The 27,035-nt window shown below is 68.2% G+C and overlaps 1 protein-coding gene across 6 annotated transcripts in view; it reads left to right on the forward strand.

Moving 5' to 3' along the window:
• SEPTIN9 (septin 9) overlaps nucleotides 1-27,035 on the forward strand; it is a 129,500-nt gene that overhangs the window by 39,256 nt on the left and 63,209 nt on the right. The window contains exon 1 of one of the 6 annotated variants that reach the window (XM_045835767.1): nucleotides 9,214-9,496. The exons of the other annotated variants lie outside the window; for them this stretch is intronic. Coding sequence (XP_045691723.1) covers nucleotides 9,442-9,496 — 55 coding nt within the window. The 5' untranslated portion in view covers nucleotides 9,214-9,441. Of the gene's footprint in view, nucleotides 1-9,213; nucleotides 9,497-27,035 lie in introns of those variants that run through there. 6 annotated transcript variants of the gene reach the window in all.

Below are 27,035 nucleotides of genomic sequence, written 5' to 3' on the forward strand. Positions count from 1 at the left end.
GGATTCTCCCTGTAACACCGGCTGGGGCCGCCTTCGCCCCCCAGCCAGCCTTCCGTCCAGCCACGCGTCCACCTTAGTTGGATTTTTGCTGCCGTTTGAAGGAAGTCGTGATCACCCTTATGACCTGGGGCGGGGGAGCAGACCTCGCCCGTCCGCCGTCAGAGCCGTCTCTCCCCCTGAGCACCGAGGCAGCCTGGGCAACCCAGGGGACCCCTACCTGCCCCGGCCGCCCTGGGCGGCCGCAGGGGGCCCTCGGGGCTCCTCACGCTCCCCAGGGAGGGAGGATACCTTATGCTTCTCTGAGAGGTTCAGCCAGTGGCGTGCGCGTCCCCGCCAGCCCTGCGCTCCATGACAGCAGCTTCTCCGAGGGGTTCAGCCAGTGGCGTGCGCGTCCCCGCCAGCCCTGCGCTCGGTGACGGCAGCTTCTCCGAGGGGTTCAGCCAGTGGCGTGCGCGTCCCCGCCAGCCCTGCGCTCCGTGACGGCAGCTTCTCAGGGGTTCAGCCAGTGGCGTGCGCGTCCCCGCCAGCCCTGCGCCCGGTGACGTCATGCTGGCCGCTTGCTGGTCGTCGGCCTTTGGTCTGAGTGTGCGTACACCACGGCCACGGGTAAACATGGAGCTTCCCCGCCCGCCCCGCCCCGTCCGCCAGAGCGGGTTGTTACATGTTCACCAGTCCGCCACCGTCTCAGCCTGGTCTCGTCCTGTGCGACGGAAAGTCTCCCCAAAGGGTCAGCGTTCGGACCTCTGCTCTAGGAGGGGCTCCGAGCGAACCGGCTCAGCCCCGTGTGAAGATCTGGCTGTGTCTCCGGTCAGTCACCGTCCGGAACGCCCGCCCCGGGGCTCAGATCTAGAGGCCTGGGGACGCGTCGGGAGGTTCCAGGGGTTCCTGCAGGACGCGCGGCGGTCACGGCCGTGTGGCGCTCCGGACCGCTGAAGCTTCGCGGGCAGGTGGTGCGAGCGCATGGGCCCTAGGGGAGTGACGTGCTTCTGCAGGAAGGCGGACGTCGGTGCTGAGACGTTAAGTCCCTGGTTGGACCCCCCTATACTTTTCCTGGGTAAGAGGTGACTCAGAATCCGGCAGAAGCCTTTTACCGCCGGGCCCCGCCCCGCCGCCTGGCCCAGGGGGCCGTGTGCACCACCCAGCCTCCTCTCCACGGGTGGGGGTCGGGGGCAGGGCTCTCCAGATGTGCCAACAACGGTGATTCACCGGCCCAGAATGTCCATGTCGACCTCCTGGAAAATGGGGGCCCGGCACCACAGGCTGTACTTGGACTTGCGCGAGGGTCTGTCTCCCTCTGGCGCGGTGGGTCCGCCCCCCAGGCTGTCCCCTGCCCCGTCCTGCCCTGTGGGCAGTGCAGCCCCAGAGGTGTGCTCCCTGGATCACTCCAGCGGAGTTGGCAGGCCCGGAGCCAGCTCTGTGGTCTTGTGCATGGGACTCACCACGGAGACCTGGACGCCCCAGTCCCAAGGCCAGTGCAGATGTGGCCCTGTCCGGGAGTGGCCCCTCCCTGGTCCGCAGAGTGAGAGACCTCTCTCTGCCCGGGCACAGCTGTGCGGAGAAGGTGCCCCATCTGGCCGGCGTGCCGGCTGGGGGCCCGGAGGGGTGATGCCCGTCGTGTCCTTCCTCCTCCGGAGGGCGCCCCCGCCCATGCAGCTGCGGCCCCAGAGGCGAGGGGGTGCTCCTGGGCCCCAGAGGCCTCGGGCCGTCTCGTCCCTGTCTCTCTGGCCAGTGTCCACACTGGTTCTGGAGTCGTGCAGGCGTCTCCCGGGAGACTGCCCGTCCCCAGATGGGTACAGCATGGCTGCCCAGGTCCCCAGGAATCAGAGACACCCATGGGGGCTTTCTCCTGGCTTGAGGGGCACCCCAGTATAAACAGTCTGTGGGAAGCCGTGGGGGCCCCGAGGCCCCTGGACCGGGCAGCCTTTGTCCTTTGTGCTGTCCCTCTCCTCACACAGCCCAGCGACCGCAGGCGAACACTGGCAAGGGCTGCCGGCTGGCGCACTCATGGCGAGTGACTCACGCTGGGGGTGACGGGGAAGGGGACCGGCGGGTGCGTGAATAGCAGACCCATTCAGCGCCCCGGCCACTTCACACGGGGGACAATCGGCGCATTGAGGCTGGTCTGGCTGCCGGCTGGCTCCAGCCCGCACGCGGGGTGGGGACATTTCATTATCCAGGAAAGCAGTACCAGATTGTCGGGGCGGGGGCGGGGTGGTGGGGGGCCGGCCCGCGCGCCTGCTCTTCCTGCCTCCCTCCCACGCAGAGCTCTCTGTTCCCAAGGCTTCGGGCCAAGAGGGGAGGGCAGGCAGCGCCTCAGGGACCGTGGCCACCCTCTCCTCTGGGGGTCCCGGCGGGCCAAGGGGGTGCATCCGGTGACATGAAACCTCCTCTCAGTTCGTGGTGGGCTGGGAGCGAGGTAGGAAGGTAGGAAAGCCCAGCCCACGGGGAGACCCCACGTGCTGCCGTGGGTCCGTCCGTCCGTCCACGCGACAGACGGTGTGTCAGAGCGTCTGGCGAATGGTCCCTGCTCTCCCTCCTCTGTCCTTCCACGGGCAGGCCGGGGGCTGGGGACCTGCCAGCTCCGACTGTGTCCCTGAGCACCTGCGGCTCCCCTGCCGAGGCCACAGAGGGCAGGCGCGGGGGCCGGCCGGGGCACCCAGCCTTCCCCCCTCTCCCTGACCCTGTGTTTGCCCTCTGGGGGGACGCCCTGGAGCACCCAGAGGTCCTTGGGGCTCCGGCTGAAAGGGGAACAGGGCTTGGGCTGCCTGGACACTCGCCACCTCCCCAATCTCCTGCTTCTAGAACAGTCTCTGGCTTCGAGGGCTGGTTTCCGGGACATTTCCTCAGAGTGACCGTTTGACTGAAGGCCAGTCCTCTCCCGGGGCCTGTGGCATTTCCATCGTCAGGTTCCAGGCTTTGCTGGGGACCCATGGGCGACGGGCCCCTGGGAGCCCCTCCCCAACACTCCCCGGTGGGGGGCGTCTCCCCAGTAGAGAGCTGCCGTCAGGCACACCCCCACACCCTCCTCTGTGCCTCCCGTCTGGGAGAGAGCAAAGCGGGGAGCCTCTTCTGGGGGCCAGTCCGGTTGACCCTAACTCCCCCTCCCTCACCGCCGCCCGCCCTTCCCTCTCCTTCTCCAGCTCCGTCTCTGCCTCACGCTGGCTAAAGACGGAGTAAGCAGCCACGGCAGGCACCGGGCTCCCTCTCAGCGGAGGTGTTCAGGGGTAGGCGGATGGGCATTTGGGGGGTGGGCACAGAGGTGGGTTCCAGCAGGGCTGTGTTGCAGGGCGAGCCTTGCAGCCCCCCCGAGAGGGCCCCCCTGAGCGGGGGGGGGAGGTCCTGCTCCTTCCCCTCCCTCATCGACTGCCGCCACTCCGGGTGCCAGCCCTCTGTGCGTGCTGGGTGTCGCCAGGGCGGTGGGCAGGGGCCTCGTTAGGTCACTTGGCCGCCGTCCAAGGTGGCCGTCTCTGGGGCGGGCAGCTCCCCAGAGACGACGTCACCTCGGTCACTGCGGCGACTTTAAAAATAAGTGCGGCCGCAGAGGGCCGGCTGCTCCACTCCGATGCCATTGTTCCCGCTGACGTGGAACTGGGGTGGGCCGGTGACTCAGCCCTGTCCCCACGCGGCAGCCTCCGACTCCCAGCCCTGGAGCCGGGCGCCCGCAGGAGAACAGTGGCAGGGACACCAGGACACCAAGGGCCCCCGGGGACAGCCTGTCCTCCCAGGTGGCGGCTGAGCCAAGTCTCCTGGCGGCCCTGGGGGAGGGAGTCTGCCGCCTGCCGTGGTTGCTTGGTGCTTCGAGGCTGGGTTGGTACCCAGCTGGCCCGTCCGTCCCGAGAGGCCCCTCGTGTGACTTTGCAGAGCCGCCGGAGGGACCAGTGGCAGTCTCCCATTGGCTGGGTGTGGGGGGGGGCACTGAGCGTCCCCCCACCCCTCTCTCTGTCCATGAGGCCTCAGAGGGCTGCTGGGGCGCTGGGGACCTGAGCCCGCTGCACAGCCCTGTTCTGGGGGCCGCAGGAGGAGTCCCACAGGGTTGTGGGACTGACTGTGTACAGCGGGACAACCGGGAATCAAATACGAGCCATCAGAATGTGAGGATCCGGGGGTAACTCACCCGGCCTGTGGGGGGCCCGGGCTTCTGAATGCGCTGATCAGAAGCCCACTGGACAGGCCGGGAGACAAACCCCACGCCGCCGGCCAGGGCGCCTGGACCTCGCTGGGTCTGGGTGGAGGGGAGCGCGCAGCCAGCTGGGAGGCTCTGCGGGGGGGGCAGGGGGAGGGATGGGACTCGGGAGGGAGGGGATGGCCGTGGAGCCAGCGCCAGCTAACTTGGGAGGCACGCCCGAACACAGCCATTGCTGACGTTTTAATGACGTCTTATGCAAAAATACATTGCTTACGTGTTAGGAAATACATCATGTTTAAAAAAATTATACATAAATTATTTTAAATTCAATTATAGAATTGCCATGTGATTCCACTTCTGGGTAAGTGCCCGAAAGAATGAGAAGTGGAGACTCGGAGAGACACGGGGGCCCCCGCGTTCACAGGGGGCCAGGAGGAGCACGCACGCTCTGCCGCCTGCCACGGCTCGCAAGGGCCTTGGGGGCGTGAGGCCCGCTGACATAAGCCAGGCCCGGAGGACAGACATTATGCGGTCCCACTTTTACAGGAAGCTCCCGGAGGGGGCGTGGTCACGGGGGAGGGGCAGAAGGTGGGAGGGAGGTGGCCGGGGTGGGAGCGGGGGAGGGGGGTTGGAGTTTCCCGGGGACAGAGGGTCGGTTTTCGGGCGATGCAGATGCTGGTGATGGTCGCACGACACGTGAATGTGCTTAATGCCAGTGAGTGGACACTTCCAAGTGGTTAAAATGGGACATTTTCCGTCTGCACCAGCATCGAGAAAGGTGCTGCTCTCTCAGACTGAGTTACACCTGAGGCCTGTGTGATGTGCATTCGGTGACTCGCAGGCGCTCGTGTTAGCAGCAGAGGCCGTAAGCACGCAACCCTCGCGCCCTTGGCGCTCTGCTACAGCTATCCCGTCTGCCCCGCGCCCCTGGGGCCGGCACCTCTGTGTCCTGGACACGCTGTGCACGCAGTGGGGGCTCCCGCACGGCCCCTCCCAGCTCCACCCCCCGGGGTGACGCATCAGTATCTGGACCTTCGCCGAGGGCGTGTACGCCACGGAAAAGGCAGATGCCTCGAGTCAGGAGCTGTTTGTCCCTGACCCCAAGCGCTGGTGCTGGTGCTGACGCGGGAGGAGGGGCTTGGGCTGGAGCGGGTGCTGCGGGTCCGAGGCAGGCTGCTCCCTCCACATGCACGTGGGAGAGGTGCATGTGGGGCAGGTAGAGACTGACGGCTGCAGGGGGAGGGAGACAGGACTGGGGGTGACACATGGAGACGTCTGCCTGGAGCGCCATTTACGGAGATGCAGGGCCCAGGGAACTCCTGGGCTGCAGGGAGAGGTCCAGTGGCTGATGGCTCCAAGGCTCTGGCGCACAGGGAAGCCCTACTATGCGCCAGGCAGGCCCAGGCAGAGCTGAGATCACGTGGCCTCTGTGCTGGAGGAGCTCAGGTCTGTGGCAAAGGAGATGAGCCACTTATGGGGCGTCCCGTCCAAAAGCACGGAGTGGCCGGGCCCCTCCCTGGTCACCGCCCTCCCTCCGCTCCCCAGGCTGCACGGAGCTGGGGTCATGGACCCCGGCGTGCGTGCCAAAGGGCTGTGTCCGCCCCCGTTTCCTCCCTCCCTCCCTCCCTCCCTCCTTTTCCCATGCTTTGTCAGCGCCCTCCACCCAGGCTCGACCCGCGGGCGTCTCACCAGCCCACACCTTCCCATTTCCAGAGAGGCTCCCCTGGGCCGCACACCGCTCTTTCCCATCCGCCCACCCCGCCATCCAGCCTTTCTCACTCATCCTTGCTGCCTGGGCGCCCTGCCCCCCAGATTCCCTCAGGACCGCCCGCTGGGGGACAGCCCCGGGTTCCCAGGACAGGTTCCGTGACATACTAGATAGCCTTTGGGAGACGCAGCTTTGAGTGTGGAGGAGAGTGACTCCAAGGGCGTCTCGGGGTCTGTATTCACACCCCAGGGCCGCCGTGACGAGGGATGGCAGGCACACCAGGGGCCGCAGACCACAGCAGAAACGGACTCTCCCTCGTTTCTGGAGTCCGGAGCCCCCGGCCAGGGTGCTGGCGGGGCCTCCCTCCCCCCGAAGGCTCCAGGGGCGAGTCCTGCCTGCCTCTTCCGGCTGCCGAGTCCCAAGGGCCCCTGGCTTGAGGCCCCATCGCTCCAGCCTCTGCCTCTGCCTTCGCCAGCCCTTTCTCTGCATTTGTGCGCGTCTCCTCCGTGTCACAAGGACACTCTCGGTTGCACTGAGGGCCTGCACTAATCCCAAGTGACCCTATCTGGAGGTCCTTGTCTTTACAACGTCTGCGGAGACCCGTGTAGCAAAGCAGGCCTCATTCTGAGGTTCGGACGGACCTGACTTGAGGGGAGCACCGTCCACCCACTGCACGACGCATCTCGTAGTGGGCGTGCGAGGCAGGCGGCCCCTCCGGGGAGGGGGGGGCTCCATTGGTACCTTCCCCTGCGGCCTCCGGAGACCGCGCCATCCCAGCAGGCAGAGGCCTTGCAGTTGTATTTTTCTTGCCCAGTTTCAGCTCATTGTCCTTCCCTGTGGCTGCCGCCGCTGCTCACGTTACCTGCCCAGGACCACTGTCCCTTGCTCAGCCCCGGCCACTGCCCACCCATGCACTGGGAAAGGGGGGGGGCGGTGAGCACCACCCTCCAGGGACCAGGCCTTGTTGAGGTCCAGGAGCCCCAGATTGGGCACAGCCATCAGCAGGGATCAAAGGCTGGGGCGTGATTAAAGGCTGGATGATTTAAGCCCAGAAGGAGGAGGCCAAGGAGCGCCCGGCTTGTCTTTGGTTTGGAGAAGGTAATTATTACTTGAAGGGTGGTACCCAGCTGTTTCCCATCTCCTCCGAGAACAAGGGAAAAAAAAAAAAGGAAATAAACGATGTACAATTAGAGCGGCTGGGTAGATACAAGAGTGGACTTCCGGGACGGCGGTGTGGCCAAGTGGTGGGGGGCGGGGTTTCTGGGGGGCGTGCAGGGAAGCCCCGTACCTGGAGGCATCTGGCCCGGCCCCAGCGGCCCCAGTGGTTAAAGTAGAACAGGGCCGGAGGCAGGCAACGGACAACGGACGGAGTGGACAGACAGACTGGACGGGCTCTGGAGCAGTCCCGCCGGCATGGGGCGCTGCCCGCCATCCTAGGTCGACTCCGTCCTGCCATTGTCCTCTGGGTCCCCCTTGGGGAGCCTTTCGAGCAGGCGTGCACCCTGGCTGCGCTCCCCGAGGAGATAAGCCCAAGTATATTTAGCTCCGCGGTGAACGGCTGTGAACCAGTGCACAATGAGCCGGCCCTGCGCCGCTCCGGCGGAGCCCGTGCCAGCCCTCCGGGAGAACAATCGCGCGGGTGTGTCTGCGCTCACCAGGTGGTTTTTACGAACACACTGGAGGGTGACGCCGTGGCCCAGGCTGGAGGCCACCCGGGACACCCCGCGTCTTCCCGGGTGGCTGCGGCAGGCGCGAGGCTGTTTCTTAGGGGTTGGGAACCAGCAAACCCCCAAATATGGGGTGGGCAGGGATCCCACACAGCGGGACTGCTGGGCGGGCCTAGGTACCGGCGTTCACCCGAGAAATGCCCCAGCTGGTGTGGGAGACACACGGGGGGAGGGGGGGCGGCATTTTCCACCGTGGCGACTCCGCTTCTCCAACGTGGGCACCCGGGCCAACGGGGGTGTGCGCGCCTCCGAAATGTCTGTGGTTTTGCAGCTCTCTGCCCGCAAACTCACTTGGTTGAAAATAGTTTAAAACATCCAAAGCACGAGGGAGGGAGTGGCTGCTCTCCTTAAAAAGGAAGAACTCAGCTCTGTCTCCTGAAAAAGCCCACCCAACCTGGTGCGCTGTCAGCAAGAGGCCTCATCCGAACCAGGCCTCAGCGTCCCCCGCGCGTCAGAACTGGGGGGCGTGGCGGGGCGTGGCAGTGACCAACCAGAGATCTAGGAGGAGCTCTGGGCACCCGAGTTCCAAACTGTCCACCAGCTCAGAGGGTCCGCATACTCCATGCTGTGGATTCTCCCACTGCCCCCTCCCCCCCTCCCGACCCTGACTTTGGGCAGAGGCCACGGGTCTAAGGTAGTGAGGGGAAACAGGCAGGAGTGCCTAAGAGGCTCCCCAAGGGGCGTGGAAGAGACCCCCCCCCCAGGTGTCAGCCACAGACCCGGATGGCCTTTCCTGGGGACCTGGTCCTGATGCTCCACAAGTTCCCCCCCACCCTCTTGTCCTCAGCCCCGAGGACCCGCTGGCCCGGCAGGTACTAGGGTTTCATCCGTGTTTGCTGAAGGGATAGGGTGCGTCGACGTTCACTGCCCGGGAGCATAGGGGCCCAGGCCCGGCCCCGCCCCGCTGCCGCCGCCTCCTCCCCGATCTTAACTCCTTATCTAATAACTACGGGAGACCAGGTCTGTGCTCTGCCTTCCAAAAGCCGCTTATGGCGGGTGGGGTGGGGCGGGGGGGCGCAGGGGCAGCCCATGTCCCTGGCTCTTCTGAAAGGGCTCTCCATCCTTGCCTCAAGTCCCCGCTGGGCCAGCGCCTTCTGTCATCTGTCCCCGCGGGCGCAGCAGCGACCCCGGGTGGAAGCGTGGGGGTGGGGAGTTGCTGAAGGGGGGGGGGTTCCCCCCTCCGGGCCACGTGACTCTCGCGCTAGCCCCTCGGCTCTTCGCCAACAACAGGCCAGGATCCTGCGGGCAGCCAGCCCGAGCGCTTAACCCTTGCCGGCGCTGAGCGCGGGAAGGCAAAGGCGGCCAACTTTGTTTGCTTGCGTAAATAAAACCTCCCGCAGAAGGAACTCTGCGCCCCAGGGAAGGGGAATGAGGTCTTCCCTCCCACCCCCTCGGCACCGCCCCCACGACTCCACATCCGCCCACATCTGGCCGCAGCAGGGCGTTGGGGGAAGGGGGCCGGCTCACTCCACCGCTGACCCCTGGGCGTGGGCCTGCGGGGGCGCAGGGGGGCGCTCGGGTCGGGCGCCCAGGACTCGGGCCGACCCTCGGTGGCATCTCTGGCCCCAGCCCCCCAGGTCCCAGCCTTGACAGGCGGGCGGAGCAGCCAGTGGAGCCGGGGAGGCCGGGCCACAGTGCGGGGGGAACCTGATCCGCCCAGGAGGCGGGGGCGGAGCGGGGCGGGGGCGCCAGGAGCGGGAGGCCGGCGCCCGCCCGCCTCCCCCATTCATTCAGCAGAGCCCGGGGGCCGAGGGGCTCCGCGGCCAGCTCTGCTCCGCAGGACCTCGGGCGCGCCGCCCCAGCCAGCGCGCAGGGCCGGGGCCGGCCCGGGCGCTTCCTCGCCGCGGCCACCTAGCGCGTCGCACTGCCCGCGAACCACCATGTCGGACCCCGCGGTCAACGCGCAGCTGGACGGGATCATTTCGGACTTCGAAGGTGGGTGGGCGCCGCGGGCCAGCCACGGGAGTGCTGGGGCCGGACGGGTGCGCGGAGGGGGAGGCGGGACCCCCGATGGGGCACCCTCCCGCTGCGTGCCCCCTGCCCCGCCCCGCGTCGCCTACGCAGAGGACCCAGTGTGGGGACAGCTGCCGCCTGGGTTTCCTTCCTTTTATTGTTTGTGTGCGCGGAGCGACAACAACCTCCTCGAGGCTCGCGGGGCTTCCTTGTAACGCCGGGCGGCGGGCGTGCAGTTTCCTTCTCGGCCGCCGCTCAGCCCCCTCCCTCGGGCGGGCGCTCTGCTGGGCCTTCGGAGGCCGCTCGGCCGGGCCGCGGGTGGGGGGGGTTGGTTACTCGGGCACCACCCCCCCCCCCGGCCCCCGCAAGCCGGGGAGGACAAGCCCCTCCCCCACGCCAGTTTGGGCCCAGGCTGAGCCGAATCTGGCTGGGGCGGGCCACGGAGTGGACACCGCGAGGTCTTGGGCAGGGTGCCCCGTCGCCTCCCACGCAGGCCGGGGGACGCCCTCCGCCGCCTCCCACAGGCAGGCAGCGTGGGGAACAGGGGGTCTGCGTGCGAGTAGGGAGTGCACTGGGGTCCCTCCGCTCCCGGGGGTTTACGGAGTGCGGAGAGTTTGGCGCCTCTCCCCGCGAGTGCGCCCCTCTTCCCGGCTTTGGGGGTGTGTGTGTGCGTGTGTGTGCGTGCGTGCACACGCGCTCGGGCCTTCCTGAGCCCTGCTAACCGCCCGCAGGCTCCGCGTCCTGGGGAGTAAATACAGCGGTCGGAAAGGAAGCTCACACAATAGTCTCCAGCACTCGGGGCCGGATTTCGAGGGGCGGGCCTGCCTCTGCCGGGACCTGGAGCCCCCGCCCCGCCCCTCCCCTCGGAGGGGCTCCCAGGCAGCCCTGGGCAGAGCCCTCTGGTGGGCTGGCGCAGGGCAAGCAGGGCTGGAAGAGATTACAGAGGGTCAGATGCCAGGCTGAGCCAGGCGGTCTTCCCCCCTTCATGGGCGGAACCAGGGCTGGTGTCCGGGTGTCCGGAGCCCCACGGCTCCCGTGCCCACCCGGGCTCAGCCCCAGCTGGCCCGCCACGGCTGCTCCCACAGGTCCAAGGGCGAGACTTAGCCCAATCGGGAGAAGCTGCCCCCTTCAGGTTCGCCCTGGGGGAACGCCCTCTGGGTGACCAGGGGAGCAGCAGGTCCCCTGGTGGTCCCTGCAGCTCCGTGCTGGAGGTGGGACTTGGGAGGAAGAGGGGGTTTGCTGGGTGCCCCAAGGCAGGGTGGGAAGGTGGTGCCCCCGGGTCCTGTGGTCCCACAGCTGTCACAGTTCCCGCTGTGTGGACCCTTAGGGCCTCTGCCTTGGGGCGGGTCCCGGCCACCGGGCCTCCCAGGCGGCTCCCTGACCCTGGACTTGAGCTGGAGACGGTGGCCTCGTGGGGACCGTCCCAGCAACAGCGAGCAGTCCTGTGACTCCAGGGGTGGGTCTCTCACCATTGGGGAGCCCCGGGCCCGTGTCGTGCGCCCTGAAAAGTTCCAAGCACCCCGAGGATGGGGGTTCAGGCACCAGAGTCCCCCCGGCTTCCCAAGTGGAAGTATGCCTGAGTGTGAGTGTGCCGGGTCGGGGACCAGAAAGGCGGCCCGCCCGAGTGCCCCGGGGACGTGGAGCGGGGCCGGCTGTTGGGGACTGACAGCCTTGGGTGGACGGACGTGGGGACGGAGAAGGGGGCATGACCCAGAGCAACAGCGCATGGGACGGGGCAGGCAGAGGTCACGGCTGCCCGAGCACAGACGCCCGAACGGAGGAGGCGTGGGGACTTGCTCTCTGGAGGCGGGAGGAGAGCGTCCCCGTCCGGTCAGCAGGGCGAGCAGGGGAGGCCGGAATAAGCTGGTCCGTTAGGGGGCTGGGGCATGCGGGGGGGCCAGCGGGTGGCTGCGGAGGTCAGGAGAGCCGCCTGGGGCCTGGACCGTCCTGGGGAGGCGGCCGGAGTAAGCGAGACCTATCCAGAGGCTTGCTGTCCTGTTTCGGGGCGCTGGCCTGTTTCGGGGGGCTGGCCACGGCTGCCCGCACGGTGAGGGTTTCTGTACGTCGGGGTGCAAGGGGCCAGGGAGGAGCTGCCAGCTCCTCTGTGGCTGCGTGGCCGCGACTGGCTGTGCCCGAGGCCAGAGGACCCGCTCCCTCACACCGGTGGCCGGAGGATGGAGGCCCCAGGGGCCAGCGCCTCAGCAGCCACGGCGGCCCCAGGGGTGGTTTCCACCCCCAGCAGCCTGGCGTCCCTCCACGAGGCCAGAGGCTGCTCCAGGGATGTTTGGAGGTGGTGGTGTTTTCCGGGCCGGAGGGGCACGACCTGCAGGGTAGCTGGGGGCTCCCTGGGGCGGGGCGTGGGGGGCGCTGGGGGCAGGGGGCAGCGGCCCTGGGGTGGTGTGTGTGTGCACACGTGTGTCTGTCTGTAGCAGGTGCCTCATGTGCTGGGCACGTCTGTCCCCTGCCCCTCGGGGACCCATCTCTCTTTATCATCCTGTCCCTGGCCTGTGCCTGCCCCGTTCCCGAGGGTGAGATTAGCTCAGTCGCCGAGGCGGCGCTGGGATTCTGCTTGTCTTCTCTTTGGGGCGTGTCTGTCAAGGTCAGGCCCCGCCCCCCGGGCACTGAGAGGGTGACTGTGCCCCCCTTAAACATGAACCCCCTGCACCTGCTTTGGCCTTCCCCTCACTGATGATCTTGGGGCTCTGTGGGGAACCCCCCCTCCCCGCCATGTAGGGGCTAGAAGAGTACTTTGTACTTTGCTGTTGTGGTGTTTTAGAGTCCCGTTCCCTGCTTTTCCCGGGACAAACGGGCCTGGGGGCGGCCACGGAGCCCGTCACTGCTGGCGTGATGGGGCGGCGGGAGGGGCGCCCCATGCCCTCTCTGGCTGCGGGTCGGCGGGTCCTTCAGGGAACGCCAGGCGAGCCCGTGTGGCCCAGGCTGCCCCGGCCCGGACCGTTTCGCGACAGCAGCCGCCCGAGTGCCGGCTGTGGCCCCCTTCCCCAGCAGCGTCCGCCGTGACTGGGTTTGCACGCGGAGAGAGAACCTGGAAAAGCCCTGGATGTTGGGAGAAACCAGACCAGGCGCCCTGGTCCGGGAGCCGTGCTGCCGCCTCCAGGATGCCGGCCCTTCCGCCCCCCCCCACCCCGCCGGCTCCTCCGAGGACCCTCTGAGCGGGCTCCAGGCCCCACAGGAGGTGGGGGCAGGGAGAGGGTGCCCTGGGGTGGGGCTTGGTGCTGCGCACAGGACACCGGCCCTGCCGCTACAGGCCTCTCCTAGGGTCTGACAGCCACCGAAGCATTGGTCTGGTGTGCTTCACGTCCAGGACGCGGGCCCAGGAGGGGGCGGACACGCATGGTCCGGGCAGCAGAAGCATCTCTGTGATCGGCTTCACGGCTGGGCTGAGGGTCAGACCTGGGCGGAGGAGGCAGGGGCAAGCACGGGACCCCCCGCTCTGTGGAGGGACAGCCAGGCTTAGGAGGGCAAGCGCACACCGCCCTGGGGCGCAGTGTGGATTGGGGTCGGCCTCGGGTTCCCGCTCGCCGGGCGGGTGAGGAACGCCTCTGTCTGAGGGCTGTGCGGTGCCGAGGCTCCGTCGTGCTCCAGGGGGGTGCTGGGTGCTCGCGAGGGGCAGGTGGGCGTGGGCTCCCGAGTGTCCGGGTCAGGGGGTGCCACGTGTGCACAGGCCCAGGCAAGGGCCTGTCCGATGCCCCTGGGCACGTGGGCCGCCCTGCAGGGTCAGAGTGCCCGCAGGGCCTGCCCGGGGCCTGGAGTCTGCCAGATACTCCCCATCACAGAGGGGGCTGGGGTCCTGGGGCTCCCTGTCGGGGGAAGTTGACCCAGCCTTCTCGACCATCCCCTGCACGCCGGGGCATCATCACAGGTGGGTGGACCACAGGCCCACCTGCAGGCCATGCGGGGACAGTGACATGGGCTCGTGCTGGGCGACTTGACTGAGGACAGGGGTGGGGTCAGGCCTCTTGCCTGGGGCTCTGCTGGCCCCCAGCCCTCCTGAAAGGCACTCAAGGCCGGGGGCCGGTGTCTGGGACGGGGGCTGGTGTCCAGGAGGGGGGACCGGCGTCCGGGGGGCATCCAGCAGCCTGTGTGAGCCCTGACTGTGTGGGTGCGGAGTGGGGCACCAGCCGGGGTCCACGGGGGCCCTTGGGCCTGGAAGACACGCCCACCAGAGTTGCCACCCCTGGGCCAGCGGCAGGCGAGGTGCTGGCCCACGGTGGGCGCTTGCCCAGGCCGAGTCTGTGGGGGAGGCTGCCCTGCTGACCCCTCATGATGGAGGGTCACCAGGGGACACACGGGCGTGCAGGCGGCGTGCTTGCTCTGTGGGAGTCGGGGGCTTCTCCGCCTGCTCACTGCAGCCTCTGCGTACCCGCCGGGGGGCTGCGGCCCTGCCGTCCTGGTGCTGGCTGAGCAGGACGGGTGCGGGGGGGGGGGGGGCCCTCCTGCTCTTTATCCTTGCAGGCCCAGAGGTCAGGGGAGGTCACAGTCAGAGGTCAACCCTCCTCACTCGGCTCCCCAGATGAATGCCCCAGGGCCAGTGGGCGGGCCTGCTGCTCTGAGAGAGCCCCCTGGGGTGCAGACCCGAGCACTGGGCCGGCTGTGGGGCCCCCGGGCCTGGGCTCAGGGGATCCCCGTTGGCCTGCAAACCCAGGAAGCAGCCCACCTCGCTGCCAGGCCAGAGCAGGCGCTCTCTTCTGGTTTGGAGACCCCCCGAGGCCAGAGCTGTGCTGTGACCGGGCAGTGGGCCCTGTGCGGTAGACCCCCCCGAGACCCAGCGGTGTGTGCGGAGGGGTGGGGTGGGGGCTCTGGTGGGAGCCGCACCCCAGGAGGGTTCTCCTTTTCGGATTCATCCCAGAAACCCGGCCGGGAGAGGCGTTCCTAGGCCTTCCTTGTCTGGACAAAGCCACTGAGGAAAGACGGTCAGACGGTGGCTTTCTTTCCAAAGCGCCCTCAGTTTTTTCCCAAATTTGGAGGCTCTCTGGGTTGTGTGCGAGGCCGAGCCGTGTCCCGGGAGCGCGGTCCCAGGAGCCCGAGGATTTGCAGTCTCTCGGCCGCCGGCCCCCAGACGCCACTGGCGCCCGGGGCAGTTCTGGGCTCGGGCTGTTGGGTTTGGTCTGGACAGGGTCTGAGCCTCCGCTCTGCCTGGGCCAGGACACGTCCTAGAGACTCCAAGTTCGTTGTCCTTTTTTAAGTGCTGCCAATGTCCAGAAATTCAGGGGGAGGCACTGGGGGAGGGCCTTGATCGGGGGTGGGGGTGTGGGTGGGGGAGGATGAGCACAGCCAGCGCCCACGTCCCGGCGCCCCGTCTAAAGCTGGGCGAGGAGAGGAAGCTGCAGGGGAGGCCGGGGCGCGGGGTCAGGCGCTGACCTGCCTCTTTCTTCCCCGTGCTCGTCTGCGTCCAGCCTCGTGCCCGTGTCCCTGAGGTCCCTGCGGTCCCTGCGGTCCCCGCCCCGTCCCCCCTGGGCCTCAGGGCCGGCCGGGGAAGCCAGTGCTGACCCCCCCGTTGCAAACTCCAGAACACCAAGGGGCCTCCAGCTCATTCGTGTGCCCTCCCCACACAGGGCTTAGAGCTTCCTGTGTCGCTGTCCCCAAGGCCAGGTCAAACACATGGGGTCGTGTCCTGGGAGCGCGGTGAGGCGGGGGAGGGGAGGCAGATCCCGTGTCCCTCCATCCCCCTCCCTTCCATTCCTGGGGCTGCAGCATTGAGGGACCGTCTGACTGGGGTTCCATGACAGTGGGGCGAGGGTCCCCCAGGGCCTCAGGCCCGCTCCTGCAGGGGGCGGGGGGGGGGCGGGGGGGACTGTGTCTCTGTGTCTGCTGTGCGGCCTGGTCTTACTTTGACCCAGCGGGGGGTGTCCCTGGGGGCCGCCTCCCCTCTCCTCGCTCTACAAGGAGGGGGTGGAGCTCCCAGCCCCGGGCAGCCTGGTGCCAGGTCTTCTCCCGATTCTGTGATTCTGAGTCTGGCCCACCCCCGCCCCACCCCCACAGCCTCTCCCTCCCCTGCCAGGTGCCAGGCAGCACTGCCTGTGACGGCCGTCTTTGCTGCTGGGCGTCCCGCTGTTCCCGGGGCAGGGTGGGGGGGAGTCTGTGCACCTCCTTGTGGGTGGGTGTCCACACCTGAGGGTCCTCTGGGAGTGAGGAAGGGGGCCCCCTGGGCCACCGACAGCCCCCACTCTGTCTGCAGGAGGTAAACTGAGGGACCCTTTTCTTCTTTCTCTTTGGTGGGGAGAGAGCCAAGCCCCCGGCAGGGTGAGCCTGGTGCAGGTCCCCGGGCGCTCCCGGAGGGGGGGGGGCAGGAGATGCTGGTGGCCTGACCGTCCAAGGCCAGCGGCCTGGTGGGTCTCCGTGGCCTCCCAGGCAGGGTCCCGTCCTGTGCCCGCCGGCCCCGCCCTGGGTGCGGGAAGCCGGCTCTGAGCGGGCGCGGTGACCTGCTGCCCACGTGGAGGGGCAGCTTCCCCGAGAGGCCGGGCCCCTGCCCGCTGTGTCTGCGCATCGCTGGTCGCTGCGGCGAGAGCCCACAGCCCGGCCTCCTGGGCCACCCCTGCCGCCTGTCCCCTGTGGAAAGTGTCGGGGAGGCGTGGCTGGGTTTTTTCCTTCAATTCTGGTGCTGGGGCCGGCTGTCCTCTGGTGGGCTGGGTGGATCGTGGGGCGGCGGGAGAGGCCGTCGGCTCCTCGGTTCGTTCAGCAGCTCTCGGTGGTCCCGGGGGTCCGGGCAGGAGCCCAGGAGAGGGGTAGCCCGCCAAGCGGGGCTTCCTGCAGGAGGACGGGGTGCCTAAGCGGAGTCCTGGCAGGAGTTCACGGGCGGGGTCTCCAGGCAGGTGATGCTGCTGGCCCCTCTCGCAGTGTCTGCCAACCGGTGCCTGGTGTAGGAGGCCCTGCGGTGCCCGTGCCTGGCCCAGGCGCCCTCAAGAGGTGGGCAACGAGGGCCGTGCTGGCAGCCTGGGTGAGGGGCGCGGAGAGGATCCAGGCTCCACCTGGCCTCCTGGGAGGGGCTTGGGTGCTGGATAACCCAGGTGGGGCCGGGGCCGGGCCCGGGGAGGAGCCGGCTTGGAGTGGCTCTCCTACACCCCCGGCCTCCGGCAGCAGACCTCAGGAAGCGCTGCTTTGACTTTTGTTAAACTGTTACAGAGACCCTTGGCGGGCCCGGGGGGCCCCTGGGGGTGAGGTGGGGAAGGGGGTCCTTCATTCCTGCCTGTGCAGGGCGGAGGTGGGAGGCGGAGCTATGCCCCCATCCCGGGTCCTGGCTCGGGGAAAACCCCAGGGCTGGGGCAGAAGGAGCGATGGGGACTCTGGGAGAGACTCAAGTATTTACGCTTCTCCTCGTATTTAAGGGACGACGCCAGGCCCCTGCACTCAGCTGCCCCGCACGCAGCCAGCTGCCGGACTCGGGCCGCCCCCCCCACCCCCACACTCTTCTTCCCCGACCCAAGCCCAGGCCGTCCCGGCTGCTCCCCCTCCACTCCCAGGCGCGCCCTCTGACCAGGCTGGTTTCTTCTTCTTCGTAACTCTCTCCTTCGTTGTGCGCCTACTGCGTGCCAGGCACCGGGCTGGGCACTTCGTCCTCCGGAGGCCAGCCAGGTGGCCAGGCCGCAGCCGGCCCGGGGCCACGCTGGAAGGCAGGCGGAGGCCCTCCTGGCCCGGGACCTGCACCGCCCATCACCCCCTGCTGCCCCCGAGCCCCGCCCGGCCCTCCCTGGCGCTGCCTTCCATGGGGTGACCCTGCCGGTTGCGAGGGGCGTCTCTGTCTGCTCGTAAGCAGTGGGGCCCGGGGCTCTGGTGGGGCTGCCCCTGCCCCGGCCCGATGGCCGTGTCTGTAGACAGCGCCCAGCTTGCAGGGTGGCTGGGGGTTTGGGGACGGGACGGGTGTGAACTGGTGCGCCGGCCTGCTCTCGGCTTCTGAGTTTAGCTTTAGCTTTCGGGGGCCCGGCCGGGAGTTGGAGGCCGCTGGGGGCCACAGCCGAGAGAGCGTGCTGGCTCAGATCCGGCGCTGCCCCCGCCCACACTGTGACCTTGGGTGAGTCATGAGCTGTCCCGCCTTGGTTTCCCGTCTGTAAAACGGGTACGTGAGTAAAAATCGCTCTCTGCAGGTGGCCATGGCAACTGAACGTGCTGATGTAATACACGCCCTGAGAACAGGGCCCAGCTCCTGGCGAGCACTCACCGGGTGCTGACTAGTCTCGATCTAAGGAGGCGGACGCCGTTGAGATGAGTGAGGCATGTCCGGCGGCCTCCCAGGCCCTCGTGGGGAGGGACGCTGTCTTACCTGCCTGGGCTGCTGGAACAAGATGCCTCCCACCGAGGGGCTTACGCCCTAGACACTGAGCTCTCACTTCTGGAGGCTAGAAGTTCAAGATCAAGGAGGTGGCAGCTTGGTGTTCGGGGAGGGCCCGAACATGCTGTCTTCGCGCAGTGTCCTCACGGGGCAGAGGGGTCCGTCTTGGAAGGGCGCTGACCCGTTTGTGAGGGCTCCACCCTCCTGTCCTAAGCCCCTCCCAACGGCCCACCTCCTACAGGATGCCGTTGGGGGTTAGGATTCCGTGTAGGAGTCTGTGGGCACCCAGACACTCCGTCCGCAGCAGGGGCAGGCGTGGACAAACCTGGCCCCTGCCCTCGGGAGGAGTGAGGAGATGCCCGTGGCAGCTGGGGGCTGGTGGGGGTGCTGGCGGGGTGCTGGCGGGGGGCTGGCAGGGGTCAGGATGCCAGCCTGCACCCTGTTCCTGCCCTGTCCCTATGGCAGGCGCGTTCTGTCTTGTCTTACTGTGGCCACTCTGGGCCGCTCGGACCTTCTCTGCCTGATGCAAACACAGCGTGTGAGCCTGGGCCAGGTCTGGGGACCTTGTGACCCGCACCCCCCCTCATCCCGTGGGCCTCCGCCCCCAGCATTGTCCAGTGTGTCCTTCCGGTGTGGGGCTGACCTGGGAGCTGAGGGAGGCAGCCGAGGCTGGGCCTCGACCTTGACCTAGGGTGGCTCTGCAGAAGGTGAGGGTGGCGGGGCTGCGGAGCTGGCCGCTGCAAGGTCCCAGGCCAGGGCTGTCCCCAGCAGGGCTTGTGCTTTTGGTTTTCTTCCTAGAGGATTCTCAGGAGGGGGTGGGGAGGGAACCAGACGTGTGGGCCCCTGGGAGGGCAGCGGGAGGGCAGCGGGAGGGCAGAGGTTCCCACCACTGGCCCTTGGACACGCTTCGGCTGCCAGGGCCCCCCAGCCCGACAGAAGCAGACCCTCCAAAGGCAGGGAGGGGTGGGCAGCCGACTTTGACCGAACTCCAGGAATGGTGCTGGTCAACAGTCAGAGCCGAGCATGCTCTGGAACCAGAACGCCCGAACCACTGGGAACTCAGGGATGGGACGGGTGCAGGGGTGGGGGGAGGGGAGCCGCTCCCAGGGGAGCTGGGCCCGCGAGTTTGTTTACAGATGCAGAGAGGGCCTCGCCCGCCCACAGCGACAGGGCTGGGGGGACGTTCGCCGGCACCCTGGTGGTGGGGGCTGGGTCCTGGGCTCCAAGATGCTCTTCCCCGAGGCTTCCTCTGTGTTTTGCAAATTCTCTCCATGGCAGGTCAGTTGCTTTTAGAATCCGCAATAGATCATTATTTTTGAACGTTCGTTGTCCAAAAGGAAGGCCAGAGGCCCGCCCCAGTCCCCCAGGTCCCTGCTGGCACTCCCGGCTCCCGGCCGGGCTGTGGAGCGGAGGGAAGGCCGCTGGCAGCCCCGTCCGCAGGCCCTGCCGGCGGCGGCTGCATTTTTGGCCACGGAGGAATGTGACCGGAGCCGAGGTCCCTGACCCCTGCCCGGGAGGGAGGCAGGCTGGCCCGCCCTGGCCAGGCCCGCCGCTCTGCGGGGGGCTGGGGTTGCTGGGCCTGGTTGTTTCAGGACCGGAGGGAGAAGTGTGGCCCTGGGTGCCCGCCGTGGGGACCCCTCAGTCGGGCCTTCCCTGGGCTTCCCCAGGAGCCCGCGGCCACAGGCCCTCCGCCGGGCTCGGTGGGGCGTGGGTGGCCCTTGTGACAGTTCCGAGACGCGCCCCGGCCGCCCCCGCAGCTCTGGGCCATCTGCAGAGCCTCCCCAGCCCTCCCACACACAGCAGTTCTGCTGAGGACAACTCGGTGAAAATTCTCCATTTTTAGTTAAAACAGGTCCCCTGCCTGCGGCCGCCTTTCCCACGGGTGCTCTCTCTCTCCCCGGCCCCCGACACTGCCCACAGGGGGGCCTTCGGGCTGCGTGCCGGGTGGGTGGGGGGCCCTGGCCGGTTTCTGGGCGGTGGGGGCGTGGTCCTCTCCCTGCCCCCTGTGCCCGGCAGCCGGTGGCCGGGAAGGGCTGCGTTGGGGTTTCACGAGGCCGGAGGCGGGGACTGGACCCCTGGGCCTGTGTGTGGCTGGCAGGCAGGCAGGCAGGCAGGCGCGTGGGAGGTGGCTGGGCCGAGGAGTCGGGGCGCTGGGCGGCGGGGACAGGGGTGTCTCCCAGGGGCTCTGGCACGGAGGGATTGGACTCCATTGCAAACAGCTCTCATTTCCTCCCTGTCCCACGAGCCGTGAGCTGCAGAGATGGGTCCTGTGTTCACGGGATACGGTCCCGAAGAGGGTAGTTCATCTGTCTGCTTGCGGCCCAGCAGTAGGCGGTCGGAAGGGCCCCATGCCAGCCGCCCCAGGGGCCTCGCCCATCTTGGGAAGAACAGCAGGGAAGGTGCTGTACGGGTCCCAACTAAGTCTGGTCACCCCGCACCCCCACCCCCCACAAGGACGCCGGGGCCCAGGGCCCACCCTCCCCAGCGGCGGCGGTGGGTCCACTCCGCCCCTCGGGACGGCTGTTCCCTGCAATCGCAGACGAGCACTCGGAGGCCCCTGAGAGGACGAACCTGAACAGAGGGAGGCGTGTGCACGCAGGTCGCTGCCTGGAAGCCGCGGTGGGTCCCGGGAGGTAGACCCGGTGTGTGCGGTCGGTCCAGGGGGCGCTGTCGGGGCACGAGAGGCGAGAGGAGGCTGGGTCGGCAGGGGGTCGGGGAGCAGCGGGCTCCCCCGTGGCCACCGCACCCCGAGTGCTGCCCGCTGCGGGGCTTAGAGCACGGTCCGAGGGCCGGATGTCCGACACCGAGGCGGCGGCGGCGGCGGGGTCGGCTCCTGCTGGAGGCTGGAGGGGCGGTCCTTTCCGTGTGTCTCTCCTGCCGTCGAGGCGGCCACGTCCGTCCTTGGCGATCCCCGGCTCGTGGCCTGTGCCTCCAGCCTCTGCCTCTGTCTGCGGGCGCCTTCCCCTCGGGTTCCCCTGCTCTGTTTCTCTGCAAGGACTCACACCCTGAATCCAGGATCACCTCCGCGCTCGCGATCCTTCATCACGTCCGCAAAGACCCCTTTTCCCCATAAGGTCCCACTCGCAGGTTCTGGGCGTCGGGACGGGGGGTGTCCTTCCGGGGCCATGCGTCAGTCTGCTACAGGGTGCTCCAGGCCCAGGGCCAGTGGGAAGGGCGCTGGGTCGGGGGTCAGGGGGCAGAGACCAGGCTTGGGCGTCCCTGGGGCATGGCTCGGCGGGGTCATCGGTCTCCCGGGCCACGTGGCCTCCTCCTCTGCGTACCTGCCCCGTCCTGCGTCCCGGGCGAGGGTCCGGGTCCCGGTGTGGGGGTGGGGGGTGCTGTCCCGGCAGCTGGCCCCGGGCGAGCTCGTGAGCAGGCCCCGGAGCCCAGCACCCGTCCTGGCTGTGGACGCGCTGCCGTCCCCTCCCGCCCCTGCCCGACCCCGGGGGCTCCATTTGCAGAGCCCACCTGCCCTCAGAGGCAGGCCCTCCCCTGCACGCCGACTTGTCCCCCTTGTCCCCACTGGTCGTGGCCCGTGTGGCTCTGGAGAGCCCGTTGGGCTGCAGCGTGGGGACCTCACGGCCCACCCCAGCAGAGAGGCCAGGCGGGCTCAGTTTGGGTTCCTGGGTGCTCTGTCCGGGCCGAGGAGGGCACTTGAGCTTTGCATGAGCTCCCTGGTGAGAGCCCAGGTGGGCCTCAGGCCGGAGGAGCCCTCCCTCGGCCCCCAGCCGGGGGCTGTGTGGAACAGCGGGGGGCCCCCCCGGTGGGTGCTGCTGCTCTCGGGGACACCTCCTGGAGCCCTGCCTCCAGCTCACTCTCCCCCACACGGCAAACCCAGCTCCACCTTTTGGATTTCGGGGCACCCCCTTCTCTGCCAAACCCCGCGTGGCCCTGAGAACAGAAGCAGGTCCAGACCCTCAGGGTCAGCAGGACCTGAACCGCAAACCGGTCACGGTGCATGCAGGGCCTCGAGGTCACCGAGGCGCCGCCCCCCCGCACCAGCCCGGCTGGGCCAGTGTTGGGTCCTGCTCTTGTGAGCCTCCCCCAGCCCCCGCCACGGCATTCCTCAGGAGGCGTGGGGCGCAGCTGGACTCCCGGGTGCTGCTCTGACCGGGGCCTGACCTCTGCTCCCCGGGGTCACCGTCCCCTGTAATTAGGCCGTAGCTCATATTGGCCTGGGCAGCACCCACCTGCTGGCCACCCCCAGGCCACAACACGGGGAGCCCCGTCTGTCCCTCCGGCGTCCCATGGCAGGCGGCGTGATTGAGGGAGGGTCCCACCTGGGCCAGGTGGCCCCTGGTGTTAGGGTTGGGTTTTGTTGTTTTTTTTTACATTCTTACAGCGCTTTTCCCCGTCCCCCAGAGGTCAGGGGGGAAGAGGGCAGGAGCAGCGGCTCTGCCGCCCCAGCAGACGGGCGGCGTCCACCACCCCTCTGCGTGGTGGTCATTGCGCTGCGAACAGAGCCGCTGACCACGGGCCTGGCTGGCACCTTCCCCGGGGTGCCCGGTCCCGCTGCACCCGGCCCAGGGGCCCGATGGCCACGGGAGGAGGCTGGCCCGCTGGGTCTCTTTTACGGGAGGGGCCCGTGGATGGTTCCGAGTGGTTTCGGGTGGTTCTGGCTCTGGGGGCGGGGGGCGGGGCGCACTCAGGGGGCAGCACCCACCAACCAGCCTGTGGGGCGGGGAGGAGGTGTGTTTGGGGAGCGGTGCAGGGTGGGTGGGGGGGGTGGAGAGCAGGCTCAGGAGAGGGGTGGGACCCTCGGTCAGGGGAGGGGCACCCTCACGGTGGACCCCTGGAGCTGGGCCTGCAGTTTCGTGTCCTGAGCTTGGTCACCTCCCAGGGGCTGCCATGGAGTGGGGAACCTTTGAGCCACCCGCACGGAGGCCCGAGAGGTCGTCTGTCCCCTGCTGGCCTCCAGCCCCGCCCCCTGTGCCTCAGCCTCGTCCTCGGCTGCCTCCCACTGCACTCCGGGCCTGGGCCCTGGTCCCCGCCCCGGCCAGGAGCCCCTGCCCTCGTCCCCTGCGTCTCTGAGCCTTGCCACTCGGTCCTGTTCTCTCCGCAGGAGAGCGAGCCAGCCGTGGGTGGGTGTCGTGAGGCGGGGGCAACGGTTAAGACTGGCCCAAAACACATCCTTCCAATGTGCGCGTGTCTCTGTCACTGTCATTTAGTCAGGGAAAAAGGAGGTCCAGCACCTCAGGGCGATTTGGGGGTGTCCCCAGGACCAGGGGCGGGGCCTGGTGGCAGGCGCAGGGGTCACCCGCCCCCGAGGTCGCCCTCTGAGGTGTGGGGCTTTCCGTGCGGGGGGCCTCAGACCCAGGAAGTGGCTCCCTCCCGGCGCAGACTGAGGCCCGGGGTGCGCTCCGCTTGCAGGCAGATTTGAAGCAGAAGCCGCTGTGCCCCGAGATGCCTGCAGGAGTCTCACCTGTGAGGTGGCTCCCTTCCACCCGCCCCCCCATCCCACCGCCACCGCAGCCTCCCCTGAGACCCTGCTGTGGTGTGTGGGGCCGACAGCGGAATGAAGCCGCTGGTGGTAGGGCGACCGGGTCACTGACGGCCCCCACTGGGACACTCTTGGGGGTGAGACGGGCGCCCTGGGTAACGACAGTGGGTGGGTGGGTGGGTGGGCGCACGTGAGGGTCCCTTGCCCCGGGCGGACCAAGGGGCAGCTCTGAAGCCTCGGGGCAGAGCAAGCAGCCGGAAGGGGCGCCGGGCCCGCTGTGGGGAGCCGGGGTGGGCCGGGGGGCTGACTTAGGCGGGGCAGGCTCCTTCCTGCCAGGCCAAGTTCGCGCCAGGGCACCCTCGTTCCCTCGTCCCCGCTGCTGAATCACAGCAGGAAGTGGCTTCGGGGTGCACAGGAGGCTGAGGAAGTCGGATGCAGGCCTGCCCTCCAGCCTGTGTTCTGCCGGTGCATTAATGTCCTCGGGCTGCTGGAGCAAAGTGCCGCACACGGAGGGGCGGGGGAGGGGGTGCTCCAGACGGTGGAAACTGAGGCTCCCACAGAGCCCGGAGTGGGGAGTCCCGAGGCCGGGGTGCGCGGGCTGGCTCCTCGGGAGAGCCCATTCCAGCCTCTCGCTCACTTCGGGGGGCCCGAGCCTCGATCCTGGGTGGTCCTCGGCGGGTCTCTGCTCCGCCGCCAACAGCCCCTTCCCCTGTGCCGTCTCCCTGAGGACCCCATCCTCGGACGCAGGGCCCACCCTCCTGCGTGACAGTCTCGTCTCCAGATCCGTACGTTAATCCCATCTGCAAAGACCCTTTTCCCGAAGGAGGTGACTTCCACAGGTTCCAGGATTGGGGCTTAAACCTGGCATCTTGGAGGCCACGGTTCGACCAGCATCCTGCAGGCCACAGAGCAGATTCCGGGAGCTAGTGTAGAGGAACCAGGCAGGAGCCCTCCCCCCCATTCTGGGCGGGCTGGACGGCGTGGTAAGGCTGGGGGGCTGCTTCCCCCCCCCCCCAGTGTCCTCACTCGTCCAGGGAGAAAGTCACACGATGCATTTGGGGAGTAAGGTGCGGTTCGGAATCCTGAGGGCAGCTGCTGATCGCAGCCCACAGCTGGGGGTCCTGTCCCTCGTGGGGGCCACAGGTCGCTGGTTCTCCACGCCCAGCCTTCACGCTCGCCTTCTGCCTGGACGTGTCCCTTTGGAGAGGGGCAGAGGCCCTCCTGCAGCCTGAGGAGGGGGGTGGGCACGTTTCCCGCGGCCCCGCAGGCAGGCACGCCGGGGCTGCTGCTTCTCACACGGCCCGTCCAGAGCCCGGGGACCGAGGCCGAGGACCAGGTGGGGCTGCGGCGAGCAGAAGGGGCCTTTGGAGTGCCCGTGCCTCCCAGGCTGCAGAGAAGGCCGCTCCTCCTCATCCCCAAAGCCAAAGATAGTCCTCAAAATAAACGTGTGTGTGGGGGGGGCGCCTCCCCTGGGTGGAGAGACCTCCAGGTGGGTGAGGCTCGGGAACACAACTGGCTCCCCTCTTGGAAATGGGTCAGAGGGCTCCTCCTTTTCTGGGTGGGTGGGGGGGCAGGCCAGACCCTCGGCAAGACCGTGCCAGGTGATGGGAGGCCAGACTGGCCTCCGTCTGGCCGGGGGGGCCTGGCAGCAGGGGGGCCGTCTGGCCGGGGGGCCTCCCGAGCCGGAGCCCGGGCGGAGGGGGCTGGCACCAGACGAGGCCCTTAGGCCTTGTCTGGCCTCGGGACGGAGGGTTTTGAATTGGAGCCGTGGGGGCCGGCGGCCTTCATCCCTCTTCCTTTATATGGACTTGGCCGATGTTGTTAAACAAATGTGTTTCTCCGCGGGAAGCCCAGGCCGGCCGGCCGGCCGGCTGGCTCTGTTTCCCGACGTCCCTGGGCCGGCTCCGCCGCCACAGCGGCTACTTTCAAGCCCTTCCTTTCCGACTGTTTTGCTTCCTGAGGGCACCCACCCCCACTTTCCCTGTCTGCGTCCTCCTCTCTGTTTGTTTGGAGCCGTCCTCCCCCAGCTGCCCCCTGAGCCACCCCCCTCCTCCGCTGGGCCCCCAGGGGGGTCCCTGTGGTCTCTGAGTGACAGAGGCGGGGGGGGGGGGTGGCCTCTGAGGTACATCACCAAGCATGTTACAGCGTGATGGCCCTGGGCAGAGTTGCCCCCGCCCCAGGCCGGGCTTGGGATGCTGACCCTCCAGTGACTGCCCGAGAGCTGTTGGGGTGGGGAGCAGTGTTACCCCCCCTTGCCCCGTCGCCCCGCCCAGGGCACCAGGCGGCCACCCAGAGAGGCCCTGGGGCAGAGGGGCAGATACTGGCTGTGGGCGTGGCAGACACGGGTCAGGCTCGTGCGGTCTTGACCGCCTGTGTGTGGGGGGGAGCACGTGCACACACACGCACACACGGGGGGCGCACACGCGTGGGTGGTAATTGCACCGACACCGGTTTCTACGCGGACGCAAGAACTGCCGCACGGCCACCGCCTGGTTCGTCTTCTGCCGTCCCTGCTCAGACGCCGGCCGCGCTCTGCCTGCCCCGGCCCCGCTCCCACCTCTCGGGAGCCGCACCTGGGCGTGTTCTGACCTCAGTGATCTCCGGCATTTCGTTTTCTGACACGTGTCCCAGACCCCGGAGCTGGGCTCTGTGGCTTGCCCGGTGCCCCCGCCCCAGGCCCCCTCCCCTCCGAGCGCACCAGGAAGAGATCCGGGAGCGGGGAGGGGTTCGCCGGCAGCCGGCGGTCGGAGCGGGACCTTCACAATGGCCCCTTGTGCGCAGGCACATTCCTCCTTAAACAGGCCCAGACCCAGGCCGCCGCCTCGCTCGACCCGGTGGGCGGGACCCCTGGTGGGCGGGACCTCCCGGTGGGCGGGGCCCCCAGTGGGCGGGGCGGGCGGAGGTTTGCATCTGGGGGCTGAGCCGTAGGTCTGCCGGGAGAGGGCTGGGCTTTGCGGGGGATCAGCCCAGGGCACAGGTATCCACAGCTCCCTGTTCCCTGGGCGGGCTGGTTTAACCACGCAGCCTCTCCTGGAGAAACCGCCCCCACCCCGCGGGGTTCTGCCCGGAGACCGGCATTTTCGGCACGTGCGCGCGCGCGCGCTCTGCACGTGTGTGCGCGGAGACCAGGACCTCTGCCCGCATGCGTGTTGCATTCTGCTACTTTTACCGCCTAGTCTCAGCATTGCTCGTCTTCAAAATCGTGGATTCGATGTCCGCGTCGGACTTCGGCGTGTGGGTTTGGGACATCAGCGCGAACCCCAGTCGCTCCCAGCGTTCGCTGTTTGGGTGCCGACGCAAACGTCCTCGTGCGGTCAGTCTTTCGCTCTTCTGACTGTCTCCGTGGGAGACGTGCCCGGCTGGGGCCAGCGTGCGCGCTCCAGTGGCCCTCAGGCGCTTGCAGCGTGTGCGCTGCGGAGGATTTTGGGGAGCTGGCGAGGTTTGTGCCTGGCTTTAGGGAGAGAAGGGGCATCCGTGTCTCAGAAAGGGGGTAGCAGAGGGGGCACCTCCTGCAGGATTTCTGCCTCCCAGAGGCCCCGGAGGTCACTTGCCTGCTGTCTGGGAGTCCACTTCGTCCTGCTCGCCTGGGCCCTCCGGCTGCAGTAACACCCTTCAGACCAGAGCCGGTCCGGCACTGGCCACCACCCCTCACTGCCCTCACTGCCCAGTGCGGCCCCGGAGGGGTCTCAAATATGCAAAGCTACTTGCTGGCTTCCGTGGCCGCGTGCTGACACCCCTTGGCTGCCTCTAGCTGCCTCTACTTCTGCAGGGACGGGTGGGGAGGATGAGGGATGCGA

This window comes from Phyllostomus hastatus, unplaced genomic scaffold (genome assembly GCF_019186645.2).
Source record: "Phyllostomus hastatus isolate PE091 unplaced genomic scaffold, TTU_PhHast_1.1 phas_contig_210, whole genome shotgun sequence".
Classification (NCBI taxonomy): domain Eukaryota; kingdom Metazoa; phylum Chordata; class Mammalia; order Chiroptera; family Phyllostomidae; genus Phyllostomus; species Phyllostomus hastatus.